This window comes from Oncorhynchus keta, chromosome 21 (genome assembly GCF_023373465.1).
Source record: "Oncorhynchus keta strain PuntledgeMale-10-30-2019 chromosome 21, Oket_V2, whole genome shotgun sequence".
NCBI classification, from domain to species: domain Eukaryota; kingdom Metazoa; phylum Chordata; class Actinopteri; order Salmoniformes; family Salmonidae; genus Oncorhynchus; species Oncorhynchus keta.
In genome coordinates, this window is record NC_068441.1 from 58,188,106 (window position 1) to 58,211,776 (window position 23,671).

Genomic DNA, 23,671 nt, shown 5'->3' on the forward strand with positions numbered 1-23,671 from the left:
ACTTGGTCATTATGTGGTATTATGTGTAGATTGAGGAGGAAATGGTTTTATTTAATCCATTTGTAGAATAATGTAAGTAATTAAAAGGGAAGGGGTCTGAATACTTTCCGAATGTAGATGGATGACCGCTTCACGGCAGAGCGGATCCTCTTTAACTTTAGTAAGACGCTCGGTGTCATTTCTGTTTGTTTGGTCCGTTGTGTCAAGTCACTCCGGTTCACACGGACCGTGTGCAGAAAGTAGTCCATCACAATATTATTACCCCCCTCCCCACTGATCTTGTCGATTAGCGCCTTGTCGATTAGCGCAAAATTCACTGCAGCAATGTTGTTGAGAGCACTTGCAACCCTATTACAGTTGTCTCCATGGCTAACGTTTCAAAAACGCTTCGCTAGCAAGAATTATCTCCACATACTGAGCAGCTCCTGTTATAGACATTATCTCAGCCAATCATGGCGAACGTGATACAGTTATCTTTCAAAAACGCTTCGCTAGCAGGAATTATCTACACATACTGAGCAGCTCCTGTTATAGACATTATCTCAGCCAATCATGGCTAGCGGGAAGGTGACTGGCTTTGTCCATATGGCTAAACCAACTCGGTCCACGTTACAGAAGGCATTTCTGCCCAAAACACATTTTGATAACATAAAAAAAGGGGTCAGAGGTCAGGGTTAATGTGTTCCAGACCCCCCTGTGGCAGTGAAGGAGTGGGTGTGTTAGGGTCAGAGGTCAGGGTTAATGTTACTAATGTGTTCCAGACCCCCCTGTGGCAGTGAAGGTGTGTTAGGGTCAGAGGTCAGGGTTAATGTTATTAATGTGTTCCAGACCCCCTGTGGCAGTGAAGGAGTGGGTGTGTTAGGGTCAGAGGTCAGGGTTAATGTTATTAATGTGTTCCAGACCCCCCTGTGGCAGTGAAGGGAGTGGGTGTGTTAGGGTCAGAGGTCAGGGTTAATGTTATTAATGTGTTCCAGACCCCCCTGTGGCAGTGAAGGAGTGGGTGTGTTAGGGTCAGAGGTCAGGGTTAATGTTATTAATGTGTTCCAGACCCCCTGTGGCAGTGAAGGAGTGGGTGTGTTAGGGTCAGAGGTCAGGGTTAATGTTATTAATGTGTTCCAGACCCCCCTGTGGCAGTGAAGGAGTGTTAGGGTCAGAGGTCAGGGTTAAAGTTACTAATGTGTTCCAGACTCCCCTGTGGCAGTGAAGGAGTGGGTGTGTTAGGGTCAGAGGTCAGGGTTAATGTTACTAATGTGTTCCAGACCCCCCTGTGGCAGTGAAGGAGTGGGTGTGTTAGGGTCAGAGGTCAGGGTTAATGTTATTAATGTGTTCCAGACCCCCCTGTGGCAGTGAAGGAGTGGGTGTGTTAGGGTCAGAGGTCAGGGTTAATGTTATTAATGTGTTCCAGACCCCCCTGTGGCAGTGAAGGAGTGGGTGTGTTAGGGTCAGAGGTCAGGGTTAATGTTATTAATGTGTTCCAGACCCCCCTGTGGCAGTGAAGGAGTGGGTGTGTTAGGGTCAGAGGTCAGGGTTAATGTTATTAATGTGTTCCAGACCCCCCTGTGGCAGTGAAGGAGTGGGTGTGTTAGGGTCAGAGGTCAGGGTTAATGTTATTAATGTGTTCCAGACCCCCCTGTGGCAGTGAAGGAGTGGGTGTGTTAGGGTCAGAGGTCAGGGTTAATGTTACTAATGTGTTCCAGACCCCCCTGTGGCAGTGAAGGAGTGGGTGTGTTAGGGTCAGAGGTCAGGGTTAATGTTACTAATGTGTTCCAGACCCCCCTGTGGCAGTGAAGGAGTGGGTGTGTTAGGGTCAGAGGTCAGGGTTAATGTTATTAATGTGTTCCAGACCCCCCTGTGGCAGTGAAGGAGTGGGTGTGTTAGGGTCAGAGGTCAGGGTTAATGTTACTAATGTGTTCCAGACCCCCCTGTGGCAGTGAAGGAGTGGGTGTGTTAGGGTCAGAGGTCAGGGTTAATGTTATTAATGTGTTCCAGACTCCCCTGTGGCAGTGAAGGAGTGGGCGGCCTACAAGGGGAAGTCCCCCCACACCCCAGAGCTGGTGGAGGCTCTTCCCTTCAGAGAGTGGACCTGTCCAAACCTGAAGAAGCTGTGGCTGGGCAAGGCTGTGGAGGATAAGAACGGCAGGATGAGGGCCTTCCTGGCCTGTATGAGGTCAGATGCCCCAGCCATGCTCAACCCGGCCTGCGTCCCCACACATCTCCTGGTTCTCTGCTGCGTGTTGAGGTGAGGGAACACACACACACACATCTCCTGGTTCTCTGCTGCGTGTTGAGGTGAGGGAACACACACACACACACACATCTCCTGGTTCTCTGCTGCGTGTTGAGGTGAGGGAACACACACACACACACACATCTCCTGGTTCTCTGCTGCGTGTTGAGGTGAGGGAACACACACACACACACACACACACACACACACTGAGAGGCAGACAAATGATCTGTAGTTTTCTGCTGAGTGTCTACTGTATTGTTCTGTGTTGAGAGATAATGGAAAACCCGATCAGACAGTGTTTAGTAATGATCGGATTTTAGTAAGGTCAGTTCCTGTATGTTGTCATGTTGTACATTTGCCTTGTGTTTCTGTTCTAGGTTTATGTTACAATGGCCAGGAGTACGAGTTTTGCGTGGTAAGGAACTGGACGCGTTCCTAGCCCAAGCACTTTCTCCTAAACTGTATGAGCCTGAACAGCTGCAGGAACTCAAGGTGATTTTGTAGCGAGTCTTGAGGAGTGTCCTGAAACCACCCAGTGGCAGACAGTGGTATTACACGCTGCTTTCACACACACACACACACACACACACACACACACACACACACACACACACACACACACACACACCCCTTAACAATTCTCCTGGAATAGGCTTCCGAAACCATTGATAACTTCCCAGGTTTTCCAGAATTCCTAGTTGGAAGAGTCTGGATTTCTAACCTGATTCAGGGAATTTTCCAAAGGGCATTTCTGGAAAACCTGGTAATTTGGTGAAAGTTATGTGAGTTTCCAACCCTATCCTGAACACCTGCAGAGGTTCTCTTCTGTAGTCCAGTAGTATGTGTACTCTGGGTCCAGGAAATAGTCCCCGTCAGTTGGGTAACCTATCAGATCCTCCCAACTGGGCTGTTCTGAGTTGGTCCATTTCAACATGTTTCTCAGAGAGGATAGGTGGACTGACGAGACTCTAGGTGGTTCTACAGGACACTGCTCATATCGTCTCAACAATAATGTGCTTAACTACTCTAACCATGAACCAGCTGCTTCTGATCTGCTGTTATGGTAGTCTGTGTGAATGCCTGGCTGGCTGGCTCCGTGGATGGCTGGCTACGTGGATGGCTGGCTACGTGGATGGCTGGCTACGTGGATGGCTGGCTACGTGGATGGCTGGCTGGCTACGTGGATGGCTGGCTGGCTACGTGGATGGATGGCTGGCTACGTGGATGGATGGCTGGCTACGTGGATGGATGGCTGGCTACGTGGATGGATGGCTGGCTACGTGGATGGCTGGCTACGTGGATGGATGGCTGGCTACGTGGATGGATGGATGGCTGGCTACGTGGATGGCTGGTTGGCTACATGGATGGCTGGCTGGCTACGTGGATGGATGGCTGGCTACGTGGATGGATGGCTGGCTACGTGGATGGCTGGCTGGCTATGTGGATGGCTGGCTGGCTATGTGGATGGATGGCTGGCTACGTGGATGGCTGGCTGGCTACGTGGATGGCTGGCTGGCTATGTGGATGGATGGCTGGCTACGTGGATGGATGGCTGGCTACGTGGATGGCTGGCTGGCTACGTGGATGGCTGGCTGGCTACGTGGATGGCTGGCTGGCTACGTGGATGGCTGGCTGGCTACGTGGATGGCTGGCTGGCTACGTGGATGGCTGGCTGGCTACGTGGATGGCTGGCTACGTGGATGGATGGATGGCTGGCTACGTGGATGGATGGCTGGCTAGGTGGATGGCTGGCTACGTGGATGGCTGGCTACGTGGATGGCTGGCTACATGGATGGCTGGCTACATGGATGGCTGGCTACGTGGATGGATGGCTGGCTACGTGGATGGATGGCTGGCTATGTGGATGGCTGGTTGGCTGGCTGGCTACGTGGATGGCTGACTGGCTACGTGGATGGCTGGCTACGTGGATGGCTGGCTGGCTACGTGGATGGCTGGCTGGCTACGTGGATGGCTGGCTGGCTACGTGGATGGCTGGCTGGCTACGTGGATGGCTGGCTGGCTACGTGGATGGCTGGCTGGCTACGTGGATGGCTGGCTACGTGGATGGATGGCTGGCTACGTGGATGGCTGGCTGGCTACGTGGATGGCTGGCTGGCTACGTGGATGGATGGCTGGCTACGTGGATGGCTGGCTGGCTACGTGGATGGCTGGCTGGCTACGTGGATGGCTGGCTGGCTACGTGGATGGCTGGCTGGCTACGTGGATGGCTGGCTGGCTACGTGGATGGCTGGCTGGCTACGTGGATGGCTGGCTGGCTACGTGGATGGATGGCTGGCTACGTGGATGGATGGCTGGCTACGTGGATGGCTGGCTGGCTACGTGGATGGATGGCTGGCTACGTGGATGGATGGCTGGCTACATGGATGGATGGCTGGCTACGTGGATGGATGGCTGGCTATGTGGATGGCTGGTTCAGTGTGGTTGGTTGGCTGGCTGGCTCGGTGTGGTTGCTGGGTGACTGGTTGGTTGGCTCTGTGTGGTTGGCTGGTAGATTGTCAGTTAGTGTCCTGAGTGTCGGCAGACTGGGGGAATGGGCTGAGTGTCGGCGGACTGGGGGAATGGGCTGAGTGTCGGCAGACTGGGGGAATGGGCTGAGTGTCGGCAGACTGGGCTGAGTGTCGGCAGACTGGGGGAATGGGCTGAGTGTCGGCAGACTGGGCTGAGTGTCGGCAGACTGGGGGAATGGGCTGAGTGTCGGCGGACTGGGGGAATGGGCTGAGTGTCGGCAGACTGGGGGAATGGGCTGAGTGTCGGCAGACTGGGCTGAGTGTCGGCGGACTGGGGGAATGGGCTGAGTGTCGGCAGACTGGGGGAATGGGCTGAGTGTCGGCAGACTGGGGGAATGGGCTGAGTGTCGGCAGACTGGGGGAATGGGCTGAGTGTCGGCAGACTGGGGGAATGGGCTGAGTGTCGGCAGACTGGGGGAATGGGCTGAGTGTCGGCAGACTGGGGAATGGGCTGAGTGTCGGCAGACTGGGGGAATGGGCTGAGTGTCGGCAGACTGGGGGAATGGGCTGAGTGTCGGCAGACTGGGGGAATGGGCTGAGTGTCGGCAGACTGGGGGAATGGGCTGAGTGTCGGCAGACTGGGGGAATGGGCTGAGTGTCGGCAGACTGGGGGAATGGGCTGAGTGTCGGCAGACTGGGGGAATGGGCTGAGTGTCGGCAGACTGGGGGAATGGGCTGAGTGTCGGCAGACTGGGGGAATGGGCTGAGTGTCGGCAGACTGGGGGAATGGGCTGAGTGTCGGCAGACTGGGGGAATGGGCTGAGTGTCGGCGGACTGGGGGAATGGGCTGAGTGTCGGCGGACTGGGGGAATGGGCTGAGTGTCGGCGGACTGGGGGAATGGGCTGTGACCTCTGCTTGCAGTGCTTTGCTCTGTGGAATGCTGTTAATAGGGGTTACTACTGGGGGGGGGGGGTTACTACTGGGGGGAGTTACTACTGGTGGGGGTTACTACTGGGGGGTTACTACTTGGAGGGTTACTACTGTAGTGGGGGTTACTACTGGGGGTTACTACTGGGGGGTTACTACTGTAGGGGGGTTACTACTGTAGTGGGGGGTTACTACTGGGAGGGTTACTACTGTAGTGGGGGGTTACTACTGGGGGGGTTACTACTGGGGGGGTTACTACTGTAGTGGAGGGTTACTACTGTAGTGGGGGGTTACTACTGGGGGGGTTACTACTGTAGTGGGGGGTTACTACTGGGGGGTTACTACTGTAGTGGAGGGTTACTACTGTAGTGGGGGGTTACTACTGTAGTGGGGGGTTACTACTGTAGTGGGGGGTTACTACTGGGGGGGGTTACTACTGTAGTGGAGGGTTACTACTGTAGTGGGGGTTACTACTGGGGGGGTTCCTACTGTAGTGGAGGGTTCCTAATGTAGTGGGGGGGTTACTACTGTAGTGGGGGTTACTACTGGGGGGGTTACTACTGTAGTGGAGGGATACTACTGGGGGGTTACTAATGTAGTGGGGGTTACTACTGTAGTGGAGGGTTACTACTGTAGTGGGGGGTACTATTGTAGTGGGGGGTACTATTGTAGTGGGGGGTTCCTACTGTAGTGTGGGGGTTACTACTGTAGTGGGGGGTTACTACTGTAGTGGGGGGTTACTACTGGGGGGTTACTGTAGTCTCCCCCACCAGGAGTGTATCTGAGATCCCCCATCACCAGGAGTGTATATGAGACCCCCATCACCAGGAGTGTATCTGAGACCCCCCCATCACCAGGAGTGTATCTGAGACCCCCCATCACCAGGAGTGTATCTGAGACCCCCCCATCACCAGGAGTGTATCTGAGACCCCCCATCACCAGGAGTGTATCTGAGACCCCCCCATCACCAGGAGTGTGTATCACCTGTATCTGAGACCCCCCATCACCAGGAGTGTGGCTGAGACCCCCCATCACCAGGAGTGTATCTGAGACCCCCATCACCAGGAGTGTATCTGAGACCCCCCCATCACCAGGAGTGTATCTGAGACCCCCCATCACCAGGAGTGTATCTGAGACCCCCCATCACCAGGAGTGTATCTGAGACCCCCATCACCAGGAGTGTATCTGAGACCCCCCATCACCAGGAGTGTATCTGAGACCCCCATCACCAGGAGTGTATCTGAGACCCCCCCATCACCAGGAGTGTATCTGAGACCCCCATCACCAGGAGTGTATCTGAGACCCCCATCACCAGGAGTGTATCTGAGACCCCCATCACCAGGAGTGTATCTGAGACCCCCCCATCACCAGGAGTGTATCTGAGACCCCCATCACCAGGAGTGTATCTGAGACCCCCATCACCAGGAGTGTATCTGAGACCCCCCCATCACCAGGAGTGTATCTGAGACCCCCCCCCATCACCAGGAGTGTATCTGAGACCCCCATCACCAGGAGTGTATCTGAGACCCCCCATCACCAGGAGTGTATCTGAGACCCCCCATCACCTGAGTATCTGAGACCCCCATCACCAGGAGTGTATCTGAGACCCCCATCACCAGGAGTGTATCTGAGACCCCCATCACCAGGAGTGTATCTGAGACCCCCCCCATCACCAGGAGTGTATCTGAGACCCCCATCACCAGGAGTGTATCTGAGACCCCCCCATCACCAGGAGTGTATCTGAGACCCCCCATCACCAGGGTGTATCTGAGACCCCCCATCACCAGGAGTGTATCTGAGACCCCCATCACCAGGGTGTATCTGAGACCCCCCATCACCAGGGTGTATCTGAGACCCCCCCCATCACCAGGAGTGTATCTGAGTGTCCCCCCATCACCAGGAGTGTATCTGAGACCCCCATCACCAGGAGTGTATCTGAGACCCCCCCATCACCAGGAGTGTATCTGAGACCCCCATCACCAGGAGTGTATCTGAGACCCCCCATCACCAGGAGTGTATCTGAGACCCCCATCACCAGGAGTGTATCTGAGACCCCCCATCACCAGGAGTGTATCTGAGACCCCCATCACCAGGAGTGTATCTGAGACCCCCCATCACCAGGAGTGTATCTGAGACCCCCCCATCACCAGGAGTGTATCTGAGACCCCCATCACCAGGAGTGTATCTGAGACCATCACCAGGAGTGTATCTGAGACCCCCCCATCACCAGGAGTGTATCTGAGACCCCCCCATCACCAGGAGTGTATCTGAGACCCCCCCATCACCAGGAGTGTATCTGATACCCCCATCACCAGGAGTGTATCTGAGACCCCCATCACCAGGAGTGTATCTGAGACCCCCATCACCAGGAGTGTATCTGAGACCCCCATCACCAGGAGTGTATCTGAGACCCCCCATCACCAGGAGTGTATCTGAGACCCCCCATCACCAGGAGTGTATCTGAGACCCCCCCCATCACCAGGAGTGTATCTGAGACCCCCCATCACCAGGAGTGTATCTGAGACCCCCATCACCAGGAGTGTATCTGAGACCCCCCCCATCACCAGGAGTGTATCTGAGACCCCCCCCATCACCAGGAGTGTATCTGAGACCCCCCATCACCAGGAGTGTATCTGAGACCCCCATCACCAGGAGTGTATCTGAGACCCCCCATCACCAGGAGTGTATCTGAGACCCCCCATCACCAGGAGTGTATCTGAGACCCCCCCCATCACCAGGAGTGTATCTGAGACCCCCCCATCACCAGGAGTGTATCTGAGACCCCCATCACCAGGAGTGTATCTGAGACCCCCATCACCAGGAGTGTATCTGAGACCCCCCCATCACCAGGAGTGTATCTGAGACCCCCATCACCAGGAGTGTATCTGAGACCCCCCCATCACCAGGAGTGTATCTGAGACCCCCCATCACCAGGAGTGTATCTGAGACCCCCCATCACCAGGAGTGTATCTGAGACCCCCATCACCAGGAGTGTATCTGAGACCCCCCATCACCAGGAGTGTATCTGAGACCCCCATCACCAGGAGTGTATCTGAGACCCCCCATCACCAGGAGTGTATCTGAGACCCCCATCACCAGGAGTGTATCTGAGACCCCCATCACCAGGAGTGTATCTGAGACCCCCCATCACCAGGAGTGTATCTGAGACCCCCCATCACCAGGAGTGTATCTGAGACCCCCCATCACCAGGAGTGTATCTGAGACCCCCATCACCAGGAGTGTATCTGAGACCCCCCCATCACCAGGAGTGTATCTGAGACCCCCCATCACCAGGAGTGTATCTGAGACCCCCCCATCACCAGGGGGGTTACCCCCCATCAGGAGTGTATCTGAGACCCCCATCACCAGGAGTGTATCTGAGACCCCCCATCACCAGGAGTGTATCTGAGACCCCCACCACCAGGAGTGTATCTGAGACCCCCCACCACCAGGAGTGTATCTGAGACCCCCCATCACCAGGAGTGTATCTGATACCCCCCATCACCAGGAGTGTATCTGAGACCCCCCCCATCACCAGGAGTGTATCTGAGACCCCCCATCCAGGAGTGTATCTGAGACCCCCATCACCAGGAGTGTATCTGAGACCCCCATCACCAGGAGTGTATCTGAGACCCCCCCCCATCACCAGGAGTGTATCTGAGACCCCCCATCACCAGGAGTGTATCTGAGACCCCCCATCACCAGGAGTGTATCTGAGACCCCCATCACCAGGAGTGTATCTGAGACCCCCCATCACCAGGAGTGTATCTGAGACCCCCATCACCAGGAGTGTATCTGAGACCCCCCATCACCAGGAGTGTATCTGAGACCCCCCATCACCAGGAGTGTATCTGAGACCCCCCCATCACCAGGAGTGTATCTGAGACCCCCATCACCAGGAGTGTATCTGAGACCCCCCCCATCACCAGGAGTGTATCTGAGACCCCCCATCACCAGGAGTGTATCTGAGACCCCCCCCATCACCAGGGTGTATCTGAGACCCCCATCACCAGGAGTGTATCTGAGACCCCCCATCACCAGGAGTGTATCTGAGACCCCCATCACCAGGAGTGTATCTGAGACCCCCCATCACCAGGAGTGTATCTGAGACCCCCCATCACCAGGAGTGTATCTGAGACCCCCATCACCAGGAGTGTATCTGAGACCCCCCATCACCAGGAGTGTATCTGAGACCCCCCCCCCCATCACCAGGAGTGTATCTGAGACCCCCATCACCAGGAGTGTATCTGAGACCCCCCATCACCAGGAGTGTATCTGAGACCCCCATCACCAGGAGTGTATCTGAGACCCCCCCCATCACCAGGAGTGTATCTGAGACCCCCCATCACCAGGAGTGTATCTGAGACCCCCATCACCAGGAGTGTATCTGAGACCCCCATCACCAGGAGTGTATCTGAGACCCCCCATCACCAGGAGTGTATCTGAGACCCCCCATCACCAGGAGTGTATCTGAGACCCCCATCACCAGGAGTGTATCTGAGACCCCCATCACCAGGAGTGTATCTGAGACCCCCCATCACCAGGAGTGTATCTGAGACCCCCATCACCAGGAGTGTATCTGAGACCCCCCCATCACCAGGAGTGTATCTGAGACCCCCATCACCAGGAGTGTATCTGAGACCCCCCATCACCAGGAGTGTATCTGAGACCCCCCATCACCAGGAGTGTATCTGAGACCCCCCATCACCAGGAGTGTATCTGAGACCCCCATCACCAGGAGTGTATCTGAGACCCCCCCCCATCACCAGGAGTGTATCTGAGACCCCCCATCACCAGGAGTGTATCTGAGACCCCCATCACCAGGAGTGTATCTGAGACCCCCCATCACCAGGAGTGTATCTGAGACCCCCCATCACCAGGAGTGTATCTGAGACCCCCATCACCAGGAGTGTATCTGAGACCCCCCCATCACCAGGAGTGTATCTGAGACCCCCATCACCAGGAGTGTATCTGAGACCCCCCATCACCAGGAGTGTATCTGAGACCCCCCATCACCAGGAGTGTATCTGAGACCCCCCATCACCAGGAGTGTATCTGAGACCCCCCATCACCAGGAGTGTATCTGAGACCCCCCCATCACCAGGAGTGTATCTGAGACCCCCCATCACCAGGAGTGTATCTGAGACCCCCATCACCAGGAGTGTATCTGAGACCCCCATCACCAGGAGTGTATCTGAGACCCCCATCACCAGGAGTGTATCTGAGACCCCCCATCACCAGGAGTGTATCTGAGACCCCCCCCATCACCAGGAGTGTATCTGAGACCCCCCATCACCAGGAGTGTATCTGAGACCCCCCCATCACCAGGAGTGTATCTGAGACCCCCCATCACCAGGAGTGTATCTGAGACCCCCATCACCAGGAGTGTATCTGAGACCCCCCATCACCAGGAGTGTATCTGAGACCCCCCCCCCATCACCAGGAGTGTATCTGAGACCCCCCCCATCACCAGGAGTGTATCTGAGACCCCCCATCACCAGGAGTGTATCTGAGACCCCCCCATCACCAGGAGTGTATCTGAGACCCCCCATCACCAGGAGTGTATCTGAGACCCCCCATCACCAGGAGTGTATCTGAGACCCCCCATCACCAGGAGTGTATCTGAGACCCCCCCATCACCAGGAGTGTATCTGAGACCCCCCCCATCACCAGGAGTGTATCTGAGACCCCCCATCACCAGGAGTGTATCTGAGACCCCCCCATCACCAGGAGTGTATCTGAGACCCCCCCCATCACCAGGAGTGTATCTGAGACCCCCATCACCAGGAGTGCATCTGAGACCCCCCATCACCAGGAGTGTATCTGAGACCCCCCCATCACCAGGAGTGTATCTGAGACCCCCATCACCAGGAGTGTATCTGAGACCCCCCCATCACCAGGAGTGAGACCCCCACCATCTGAGATCCCCCCATCACCAGGAGTGTATCTGAGACCCCCCATCACCAGGAGTGTATCTGAGACCCCCATCACCAGGAGTGTATCTGAGACCCCCCATCACCAGGGTGTATCTGAGACCCCCATCACCAGGAGTGTATCTGAGACCCCCCCATCACCAGGAGTGTATCTGAGACCCCCATCACCAGGAGTGTATCTGAGACCCCCCATCACCAGGAGTGTATCTGAGACCCCCATCACCAGGAGTGTATCTGAGACCCCCCCCCCTGAGACCCCCCATCACCAGGAGTGTATCTGAGACCCCCCATCACCAGGAGTGTATCTGAGACCCCCCCATCACCAGGAGTGTATCTGAGACCCCCCCCCATCACCAGGAGTGTATCTGAGACCCCCCCATCACCAGGAGTGTATCTGAGACCCCCCATCACCAGGAGTGTATCTGAGACCCCCATCACCAGGAGTGTATCTGAGACCCCCATCACCAGGAGTGTATCTGAGACCCCCCCATCACCAGGAGTGTATCTGAGACCCCCCATCACCAGGAGTGTATCTGAGACCCCCCCATCACCAGGAGTGTATCTGAGACCCCCCATCACCAGGTGTACTGAGACCCCCCCATCACCAGGAGTGTATCTGAGACCCCCCATCACCAGGAGTGTATCTGAGACCCCCCATCACCAGGAGTGTATCTGAGACCCCCCATCACCAGGAGTGTATCTGAGACCCCCCATCACCAGGAGTGTATCTGAGACCCCCCCATCACCAGGAGTGTATCTGAGACCCCCCCCATCACCAGGAGTGTATCTGAGACCCCCCCCCCCCCCATCACCAGGAGTGTATCTGAGACCCCCCATCACCAGGAGTGTATCTGAGACCCCCCATCACCAGGAGTGTATCTGAGACCCCCCCCCAGTAACTTGCCCTTATTCCCTCCCGATAACAGGAATCTGACTGTCAGGATTTCTGGAAAAGCCGTTCCTGTCACTGTGAGTTGTTCTCTAACTTGTCTCTCCTTGTAGATTGATAATCTGGACCCCCGCGGCGTGCAGCTGGCTGCTCTGTTCATGAGCGGCGTGGACATGGCCTTATTGGCCAACGACGTGTGTGGCCAGCCAATCCCCTGGGAGCACTGCTGCCCATGGATGTACTTTGACGGCAAGCTGCTACAGAGCAAACTGATTCGGGCCATTCGGGACAAGGCCCCGCTCATCGACCTCTGTGATGGTCAGGTATCTACACAGAGACAAACCTAGTCTAGCATCTTCAACCTAGACCACTACTAGACCACTACTATTCTAGTCTAGCATCTTTAACCTAGACTAGTACTATTCTAGTCTAGCATCTTCAACCGAGACTACTACTATTCTAGTCTAGCATCTTCAACCTAGACTACTACTATTCTAGTCTAACATCTTCAACCTAGACCACTACTATTCTAGTCTAACATCTTCAACCTAGACCACTACTATTCTAGTCTAGCATCTTCAACCTAGACCACTACTATTCTAGTCTAGCATCTTCAACCTAGACTAGTACTATTCTAGTCTAGCATCTTCAACCTAGACTACTACTATTCTAGTCTAGCATCTTCAACCTAGACCACTACTATTCTAGTCTAACATCTTTAACCTAGACTAGTACTATTCTAGTCTAGCATCTTCAACCTAGACCACTACTATTCTAGTCTAGCATCTTTAACCTAGACTAGTACTATTCTAGTCTAGCATCTTCAACCTAGACTAGTAATATTCTAGTCTAGCATCTTCAACCTAGACTACTACTATTCTAGTCTAACATTTTCAACCTAGACCACTACTATTCTAGTCTAGCATCTTCAACCTAGACTACTACTATTCTAGTCTAGCATCTTCAACCTAGACTACTACTATTCTAGTCTAGCATCTTCAACCTAGACTACTACTATTCTAGTCTAACATTTTCAACCTAGACCACTACTATTCTAGTCTAGCATCTTCAACCTAGACCACTACTATTCTAGTCTAGCATCTTTAACCTAGACTAGTACTATTCTAGTCTAGCATCTTCAACCTAGACCACTACTATTCTAGTCTAACATCTTTATCCTAGACCACTACTATTCTAGTCTAGCATCTTTAACCTAGACCAGTACTATTCTAGTCTAACATCTTTAACCTAGACCAGTACTATTCTAGTCTAGCATCTTTAACCTAGACCAGTACTAGTCTAGCATCTTTAACCTAGACCAGTACTATTCTAGTCTAACATCTTTAACCAAGACCACTACTATTCTAGTCTAGCATCTTTAACCTAGACTAGTACTATTCTAGTCTAGCATCTTTAACCTAGACTAGTACTATTCTAGTCTAGCATCTTCAACCTAGACTAGTACTATTCTAGTCTAGCATCTTTAACCTAGACTAGTACTATTCTAGTCTAGCATCTTCAACCTAGACCACTACTATTCTAGTCTAACATCTTTATCCTAGACCACTACTATTCTAGTCTAACATCTTTAACCTAGACCAGTACTAGTCTAGCATCTTTAACCTAGACCAGTACTATTCTAGTCTAACATCTTTAACCAAGACCACTACTATTCTAGTCTAGCATCTTTAACCTAGACTAGTACTATTCTAGTCTAGCATCTTTAACCTAGACTAGTACTATTCTAGTCTAGCATCTTCAACCTAGACTAGTACTATTCTAGTCTAGCATCTTTAACCTAGACTAGTACTATTCTAGTCTAGCATCTTCAACCTAGACCAGTACTATTCTAGTCTAGCATCTTTAACCTAGACCAGTACTATTCTAGTCTAGCATCTTTAACCTAGACCAGTACTATTCTAGTCTAGCATCTTTAACCTAGACCAGTACTATTCTAGTCTAGCATCTTCAACCTAGACCACTACTATTCTAGTCTAGCATCTTCAACCTAGACCAGTACTATTCTAGTCTAACATCTTTAACCAAGACCACTACTATTCTAGTCTAGCATCTTTAACCTAGACTAGTACTATTCTAGTCTAGCATCTTTAACCTAGACTAGTACTATTCTAGTCTAGCATCTTTAACCTAGACTAGTACTATTCTAGTCTAGCATCTTCAACCTAGACCACTACTATTCTAGTCTAACATCTTTATCCTAGACCACTACTATTCTAGTCTAGCATCTTTAACCTAGACCAGTACTATTCTAGTCTAACATCTTTAACCTAGACCAGTACTATTCTAGTCTAGCATCTTTAACCTAGACCAGTACTAGTCTAGCATATTTAACCTAGACCAGTACTATTCTAGTCTAACATCTTTAACCAAGACCACTACTATTCTAGTCTAGCATCTTTAACCTAGACTAGTACTATTCTAGTCTAGCATCTTCAACCTAGACTAGTACTATTCTAGTCTAGCATCTTTAACCTAGACTAGTACTATTCTAGTCTAGCATCTTTAACCTAGACTAGTACTATTCTAGTCTAGCATCTTCAACCTAGACCACTACTATTCTAGTCTAACATCTTTATCCTAGACCACTACTATTCTAGTCTAACATCTTTAACCTAGACCAGTACTAGTCTAGCATCTTTAACCTAGACCAGTACTATTCTAGTCTAACATCTTTAACCAAGACCACTACTATTCTAGTCTAGCATCTTTAACCTAGACTAGTACTATTCTAGTCTAGCATCTTTAACCTAGACTAGTACGGGGTCCTTCTGGGGTCCTAAATGGGGTCCTTCTGTAGCTCAGTTGGTAGAGCATGGCGCTTGTAACGCCAGGGTAGTGGGTTCGATCCCCGGGACCACCCATACGTAGAATGTATGCACACATGACTGTAAGTCGCTTTGGATAAAAGCGTCTGCTAAATGGCATATATTATATTATATTATTATTATAGTACTATTCTAGTCTAGCATCTTCAACCTAGACTAGTACTATTCTAGTCTAGCATCTTTAACCTAGACTAGTACTATTCTAGTCTAGCATCTTCAACCTAGACCAGTACTATTCTAGTCTAGCATCTTTAACCTAGACCAGTACTATTCTAGTCTAGCATCTTTAACCTAGACCAGTACTATTCTAGTCTAGCATCTTTAACCTAGACCAGTACTATTCTAGTCTAGCATCTTTAACCTAGACCAGTACTATTCTAGTCTAGCATCTTTAACCTAGACCAGTACTATTCTAGTCTAGCATCTTTAACCTAGACTAGTACTATTCTAGTCTAACATCTTTAACCTAGACCACTACTATTCTAGTCTAACATCTTTAACCTAGACCAGTACTATTCTAGTCTAACATCTTTAACCTAGTAAAACTAGACCAGTCAGTAAACTCATAATTTCTAGTACTTATCATTTGACTGTGTGTTGCAGTTGCATAGAAAATCTTTCTCAAACCCGTCTTCTGGGACACGACAGTTATTCCTAAACAAGCACACCTGATTCACCTTAACTACTGGAGTCAGGTGTGGTAGTTCAGGCCCTGAGGAGAGCTTTGATAAACCATTAACTTCAATCATCCACCTCTCTCTCTGTCCCCCCTCTCTCTCTCTGTCCCCCCTCTCTCTCTCTGTCCCCCCTGTCTCTCTCTGTCCCCCTCTCTCTCTCTCTCCCCTCTATCTCTCTGTCCCCCTCTCTCTCTGTCCCCCTCTCTCTCTCTTGCCCCCTCTCTCTCTCTGTGCCCCCTCTCTCTCTCTGTCCCTCTCCTCTCTCTCTCTGTCCCTCCCTCTCTCTCTGTGTCCCCCCTCTCTCTGTGTCCCCCTCTCTCTCTGTGTCCCCCCTCTCTCTCTGTGTCCCCCTCTCTCTCTGTGTCCCCCTCTCTCTCTGTGTCCCCCCTCTCTCTCTGTCCCCCCTCTCTCTCTGTGTCCTCTGTCTGTTCCCCCCTCTCTCTCTGTCCCCCCTCTCTCTCTGTCCCCCTCTCTCTCTCTGTCCCCCTCTCTCTCTGTCCCCCTCTCTCTCTCTGTCCCCCCTCTCTCTCTCTGTCCCCCCTCTCTCTCTGTCCCCTCTGTCCCCCTCTCTCTCTCTCTGTCCCCTCTCTCTCTCTCTCTGTCCCCCCTCTCTCTCTCTCTGTCCCCCTCTCTCTCTCTCTGTCCCCCCTCTCTCTCTCTGTCCCCCCCTCTCTCTCTCTCTCTCTGTCCCCCTCTCTCTCTCTCTGTCCCCCCTCTCTCTCTCTGTCCCCCCTCTCTCTCTCTCTGTCCCCCCTCTCTCTCTCTGTGTCCCCCCTCTCTCTCTCTGTGTCCCCCCTCTCTCTCTCTGTGGCCCCCCTCTCTCTCTCTGTGGTCCCCCCTCTCTCTCTGTGGTCCCCCCTCTCTCTCTGTGGTCCCCCCTCTCTCTCTGTGGTCCCCCCTCTCTCTCTGTGGTCCCCCCTCTCTCTCTGTGGTCCCCCTCTCTCTCTCTGTGGTCCCCCCTCTCTCTCTGTTTGGGCCCCCTCTCTCTCTCTGTGGCCCCCTCTCTCTCTCTGTGGCCCCCTCTCTCTCTCTGTGTCCCCCCTCTCTCTCTCTCTCTCTCTGTCCTCTGTCTGTCCCCCCTCTCTCTCTCTCTCTCTCTCTCTCTCTCTGTCCTCTGTCTGTCCCCCCTCTCTCTCTCTCTCTCTCTCTCTGTCTCTGTCTGTCCCCCTCTCTCTCTCTGTCCTCTGTCTGCCCCCTCTCTCTCTCTCTCTGTCCTCTGTCTGTCCCCCCTCTCTCTCTCTCTCTCTCTCTCTCTCTCTCTCTCTCTCTCTCTATCTCTCTCTCTGTCCTCTCTCTCTGTGTCCTCTGTCTGTCCCCCCTCTCTCTCTCTCTCTCTGTCCTCTCTCTCTCTCTCTCTCTGTCCTCTTTCTCTCTCTCTCTGTCCTCTCTCTCTCTGTCCTCTCTCTCTCTCTCTCTCTCTCTCTGTCCTCTCTCTGTGTCCCCCCTCTCTCTCTCTGTCCCCCTCTCTCTCTCTCTCTCTGTCCTCTCTCTGTCCCCCTCTCTCTCTCTCTCTGTCCTCTGTCTGTCCTCTGTCTGTCCTCTGTCTCTCTCTCTCTCTGTCCTCTGTCCTCTCTCTCTCTGTCCTCTCTCTCTCTGTCCTCTCTCTCTCTGTCCTCTCTCTCTCTCTCTCTCCTCTCTCTCTCTCCCCTCTCTCTGTCTGTCCCTCTCTCTCTGTCCTCTCTCTCTCTCTCTCCCCCTCTCTCTGTACCCTCTCTCTGTCTCTCTCTCTGTCCCTCTCTCTCTCTGTCCTCTCTCTCTCTGTCCTCTCTCTCTCTGCCCTCTCTCTCTCTGTCCTCTCTCTCTGTCCTCTCTCTCTCTCTCTCTCTCTCTCTCTCTCTCTCTCTCTCTCTCTCTCTGTCCTCTCTCTCTGTCCTCTGTCTGTCCTCTGTCCTGTCTCTCTCTCTGACCTCTGTCCCCTCTGTCCTCTGTCCCCTCTGTCCTCTGTCCCCTCTCTCTGTCTGTCCCCCCTCTCTCTGTCCTCTGTCCTCTGTCTCTCTGTCCTCTGTCCTCTGTCCCCTCTGTCCTCTGTCCCCTCTGTCCTCTGTCCCCTCTGTCTCTCTCTCTGTCCTCTGTCCCCTCTGTCCTCTGTCCCCTCTGTCCTCTGTCCCCTCTGTCCTCTGTCCCCTCTCTCTGTCTGTCCCCCCTCTCTCTGTCCTCTGTCCTCTGTCCCCCTCTCTGTCTGTCCTCTGTCCCCTCTCTCTGTCCTCTGTCCTCTGTCCCCCCTCTCTCTCTCTGTCCTCTCTCTGTCCTCTCTCTCTCTCTGTCCTCTCTCTGTCCTCTCTCTCTCTCTGTCCTCTCTCTGTCCTCTGTACCCTCTCTCTCTCTGTCCTCTCTCTGTCCTCTGTCCCCTCTCTCTCTCTGTCCTCTGTCCCCTCTCTCTCTCTGTCCTCTGTCCTCTCTCTCTGTCCTCTGTCCCCTCTCTCTCTCTGTCCTCTGTCCTCTGTCCCCTCTCTGTCCCCCCTCTAACTCTGTCCTCTGTCCTCTGTCCCCTCTCTCTCTCTGTCCTCTGTCTCTCTGTCTCTCTGTCCTCTGTCTGTCCTCTGTCTGTCCTCTGTCTGTCCTCTGTCTGTCCTCTGTCTCTCTGTCTCTCTGTCCTCTGTCTCTCTGTCTCTCTGTCCTCTGTCTCTCTGTCTCTCTGTCCTCTGTCCTGTCTCTCTCTCTGTCCTCTGTCCCCTCTCTCTCTCTGTCCTCTCTCTCTCTCTCTGTCCTCTGTCCCCTCTCTCTCTCTGTCCTCTGTCCTCTGTCCTCTCTCTCTGTCCTCTGTCCCCTCTCTCTCTCTCTGTCCTCTGTCCTCTGTCCCCTCTCTGTCCCCCCTCTAACTCTGTCCTCTGTCCTCTGTCCCCTCTCTCTGTCCTCTCTCTGTCTCTCTGTCCTCTGTCTCTCTGTCCTCTGTCCTCTGTCTCTCTGTCTCTCTGTCCTCTGTCTGTCCTCTGTCTGTCCTCTGTCCTCTGTCTCTCTGTCCTCTGTCCTCTGTCCTGTCTCTCTCTCTGTCCTCTGTCCTCTGTCCTCTGTCCTCTGTCTCCAGGTGGATCAGGTGAACAAGGTGAAGAAAATGCGTCAGAGCATCCTGGAGGGGCTTAACTTCTCGCCACCTCCTCCCCCCCACCCCCACGCCATGCCTTTCTACCCCCCAGGGGGGGCCTTCTACCCCCCACCCCACATGATGCCACTGCAGGGCAGGAGCAGGAGCATGGGCATACCTCGTAAGAGACCAATCATTGATTCTACTTTCACAGATTGTAGTGTACAGTCATGGCCAAAAGTTTTGAGAATGACACAAATATCAATTTCCACAAAGTCTGCTGCCTCAGTATGTTTAGATATTTTTGTCAGATGTTACTATGGAATATTGAAGTATAATTACAAAGCATTTCATAAGTGTCAAAGGCTTTTATTGACAATTACATGAAGTTGATGCAAAGAGTCAATATTTGCAGTGTTGAGCCTTCTTTTTCAAGACCTCTGCAATCCACCCTGGTATGCTGTCAATTAACTTCTGGGCCACATCCTGACTGATGGCATGCTGTCAATTAACTTCTGGGCCACATCCTGACTGATGGCATGCTGCCAATTAACTTCTGGGCCACATCCTGACTGATGGCATGCTGTCAATTAACCTCTGGGCCACATCCTGACTGATGGCATGCTGTCAATTAACTTCTGGGCCACATCCTGACTGATGGCATGCTGCCAATTAACTTCTGGGCCACATCCTGACTGATGGCATGCTGTCAGTTAACTTCTGGGCCACATCCTGACTGATGGCATGCTGTCAATTAACCTCTGGGCCACATCCTGACTGATGGCATGCTGCCAATTAACTTCTGGGCCACATCCTGACTGATGGCATGCTGTCAGTTAACTTCTGGGCCACATCCTGACTGATGGCATGCTGTCAATTAACCTCTGGGCCACATCCTGACTGATGGCATGCTGCCAATTAACTTCTGGGCCACATCCTGACTGATGGCATGCTGTCAGTTAACTTCTGGGCCACATCCTGACTGATGGCATGCTGCCAATTAACTTCTGGGCCACATCCTGACTGATGGCATGCTGCCAATTAACTTCTGGGCCACATCCTGACTGATGGCATGCTGTCAATTAACTTCTGGGCCACATCCTGACTGATGACATGCTGTCAATTAACTTCTGGGCCACATCCTGACTGATGGCATGCTGTCAATTACCTTCTGGGCCACATCCTGACTGATGGCAGCCCATTCTTACATAATCAAAGCTTGGAGTTTGTCAGAATTTGAGGGTTTATGTTTGTCCACCCGCCTCTTGAGGATTGACCACAAGTTCTCAATGGGATTATGGTCTGGGGAGTTCCCTGACCATGGACCCCAAATATCGATGTTTTGTTCCCCGAGCCACTTAGATATCACTTTTGCCTTGTGACAAGGTGCTCCATCATGCTGGAAAAGGCATTGTTCATCACCAAACTGTTCCTCAAAACTTTTGGCCACGACTGTACATAGAGAGCAGTATGTAGGGCTCTCCACAGTGGGGAGAGTGTTATGGTCGACCTGGCCAGTGTTGTGGTCGACCTGGCCAGTGTTGTGGTCGACCTGGCCAGTGTTATGGTCGACCTGGCCAGTGTTGTGGTCGACCTGGCCAGTGTTGTGGTCGACCTGGCCAGTGTTATGGTCGACCTGGCCAGTGTTGTGGTCGACCTGGCCAGTGTTGTGGTCGACCTGGCCAGTGTTGTGGTCGACCTGGCCAGTGTTGTGGTCGACCTGGCCAGTGTTGTGGTCGACCTGGCCAGTGTTGTGGTCGACCTGGCCAGTGTTGTGGTCGACCTGGCCAGTGTTGTGGTCGACCTGGCCAGTGTTGTGGTCGACCTGGCCAGTGTCGTGGTCGTCGTGGCCAGTGTCGTGGTCGACCTGGCCAGTGTCGTGGTCGACCTGGCCAGTGTTGTGGTCGACCTGGCCAGTGTTGTGGTCGACCTGGCCAGTGTCGTGGTCGTCGTGGCCAGTGTTTAGTGTCGTGGTCGTCGTGGCCAGTGTTGTGGTCTTCCTGGCCAGTGTTGTGGTCGTCGTGGCCAGTGTTGCGGTCGACCTGGCCAGTGTTGCGGTCGACCTGGCCAGTGTTGTGGTCGTCGTGGCCAGTGTTTAGTGTCGTGGCCAGTGTCGTGGTCGTCGTGGCCAGTGTCGTGGTCGTCGTGGCCAGTGTCGTGGTCGTCGTGGCCAGTGTCGTGGTCGTCGTGGCCAGTGTTTAGTGTCGTGGTCGTCGTGGCCAGTGTTGTGGTCGTCGTGGCCAGTGTCGTGGTCGTCGTGGCCAGTGTTTAGTGTCGTGGTCGTCGTGGCCAGTGTCGTGGTCGACCTGGCCAGTGTCGTGGTCGTCGTGGCCAGTGTCGTGGTCGTCGTGGCCAGTGTTTAGTGTCGTGGTCGTCGTGGCCAGTGTCGTGGTCGTCGTGGCCAGTGTCGTGGTCGTCGTGGCCAGTGTTGTGGTCGTCGTGGCCAGTGTTGTGGTCGTCGTGGCCAGTGTTTAGTGTCGTGGTCGTCATTGCCAGTGTCGTGGTCGTCGTGGCCAGTGTTGTGGTCGTCGTGGCCAGTGTTTAGTGTCGTGGTCGTCATTGCCAGTGTCGTGGTCGTCGTGGCCAGTGTTTAGTGTCGTGGTCGTCGTGGCCAGTGTCGTGGTCGTCGTGGCCAGTGTCGTGGTCGTCGTGGCCAGTGTTTAGTGTCGTGGTCGTCGTGGCCAGTGTCGTGGTCGTCGTGGCCAGTGTTGTGGTCTTCCTGGCCAGTGTTGTGGTCGTCGTGGCCAGTGTCATGGTCGTCGTGGTCGTCGTGGCCAGTGTTGTGGTCGACCTGGCCAGTGTTGTGGTCTTCCTGGCCAGTGTCGTGGTCGTCGTGGCCAGTGTTTAGTGTCGTGGTCGTCGTGGCCAGTGTCGTGGTCGTCGTGGTCGTCGTGGCCAGTGTTGTGGTCTTCCTGGCCAGTGTTGTGGTCGTCGTGGCCAGTGTTGTGGTCGACCTGGCCAGTGTTGTGGTCGTCGTGGCCAGTGTCGTGGTCGTCGTGGCCAGTGTTTAGTGTTGTGGTCGTCGTGGCCAGTGTCGTGGTCGTCGTGGCCAGTGTCGTGGTCGTCGTGGCCAGTGTTTAGTGTCGTGGTCGTCGTGGCCAGTGTTTAGTGTCGTGGTCGTCGTGGCCAGTGTCGTGGTCGTCGTGGCCAGTGTTTAGTGTCGTGGTCGTCGTGGCCAGTGTTTAGTGTCGTGGTCGTCGTGGCCAGTGTCGTGGTCGTCGTGGCCAGTGTCGTGGTCGTCGTGGCCAGTGTTGTGGTCTTCCTGGCCAGTGTTGTGGTCGTCGTGGCCAGTGTCGTGGTCGTCGTGGTCGTCGTGGCCAGTGTTGTGGTCGACCTGGCCAGTGTTGTGGTCTTCCTGGCCAGTGTTGTGGTCTTCCTGGCCAGTGTCGTGGTCGTCGTGGCCAGTGTTTAGTGTCGTGGTCGTCGTGGCCAGTGTCGTGGTCGTCGTGGTCGTCGTGGCCAGTGTTGTGGTCTTCCTGGCCAGTGTTGTGGTCGTCGTGGCCAGTGTTGTGGTCGTCGTGGCCAGTGTTGTGGTCGTCGTGGCCAGTGTTGTGGTCGTCGTGGCCAGTGTTGTGGTCGTCGTGGCCAGTGTTGTGGTCGTCGTGGCCAGTGTTGTGGTCGTCGTGGCCAGTGTTGTGGTCGTCCTGGCCAGTGTTGTGGTCGTCGTGGCCAGTGTTGTGGTCGACCTGGCCAGTGTTGTGGTCGTCGTGGCCAGTGTTGTGGTCGTCGTGGCCAGTGTTGTGGTCGTCGTGGCCAGTGTTGTGGTCGTCGTGGCCAGTGTTGTGGTCGTCGTGGCCAGTGTTGTGGTCGACCTGGCCAATGTTGTGGTCGTCCTGGTCGTCCTGGCCAGTGTTGTGGTCGTCCTGGTCAGTGTTGTGGTCGTCGTGGCCAGTGTTGTGGTCGACCTGGCCAGTGTTGTGGTCGTCGTGGCCAGTGTTGTGGTCGTCGTGGCCAGTGTTGTGGTCGTCGTGGCCAGTGTTGTGGTCGACCTGGCCAGTGTTGTGGTCGTCCTGGTCGTCCTGGCCAGTGTTGTGGTCGTCCTGGTCAGTGTTGTGGTCGTCCTGGTCGTCCTGGCCAGTGTTGTGGTCGTCCTGGTCGTCCTGGCCAGTGTTGTGGTCGTCTTGGCCAGTGTTGTGGTCGTCGTGGCCAGTGTTGTGGTCGACCTGGCCAGTGTTGTGGTCGACCTGGCCAGTGTTGTGGTCGACCTGGCCAGTGTTGTGGTCGACCTGGCCAGTGTTGTGGTCGTCCTGGCCAGTGTTGTGGTCGACCTGGCCAGTGTTGTGGTCGACCTTGCCAGTGTTGTGGTCGACCTGGCCAGTGTTGTGGTCGACCTGGCCAGTGTTGTGGTCGTCGTGGCCAGTGTTGTGGTCGTCGTGGCCAGTGTTGTGGTCGTCGTGGCCAGTGTTGTGGTCGTCGTGGCCAGTGTTGTGGTCGTCCTGGTCGTCGTGGCCAGTGTTGTGGTCGTCGTGGTCGTCGTGGCCAGTGTTGTGGTCGTCCTGGTCGTCCTGGCCAGTGTTGTGGTCGTCCTGGTCGTCCTGGCCAGTGTTGTGGTCGTCCTGGTCGTCCTGGCCAGTGTTGTGGTCGTCCTGGTCGTCCTGGCCAGTGTTGTGGTCGTCCTGGTCGTCGTGGCCAGTGTTGTGGTCGTCGTGGCCAGTGTTGTGGTCGTCGTGGCCAGTGT

At 53.9% G+C, this 23,671-nt stretch overlaps 1 protein-coding gene and 1 long non-coding RNA gene across 2 annotated transcripts in view; one reads left to right on the forward strand and one right to left on the reverse strand.

Annotated features, from left to right (window-relative positions):
• LOC127910541 (constitutive coactivator of PPAR-gamma-like protein 1 homolog) overlaps positions 1 to 23,671 on the forward strand; it is an 81,789-nt gene that overhangs the window by 42,742 nt on the left and 15,376 nt on the right. Inside the window, exons 11-14 of the mRNA XM_052474589.1 lie at positions 1,990 to 2,239; positions 2,608 to 2,722; positions 12,562 to 12,771; positions 18,997 to 19,174. Of these exons, the coding sequence (XP_052330549.1) occupies positions 1,990 to 2,239; positions 2,608 to 2,722; positions 12,562 to 12,771; positions 18,997 to 19,174 (753 nt within the window). The remainder of the gene's footprint in view (positions 1 to 1,989; positions 2,240 to 2,607; positions 2,723 to 12,561; positions 12,772 to 18,996; positions 19,175 to 23,671) is intronic.
• Positions 19,195 to 20,517, reverse strand: LOC127910507 (uncharacterized). Its single transcript, XR_008075139.1, has 3 exons — positions 20,162 to 20,517; positions 19,958 to 20,120; positions 19,195 to 19,875 (listed from the first exon to the last, which is right to left on the reverse strand). It is a non-coding gene; the product is annotated as an uncharacterized LOC127910507 (long non-coding RNA).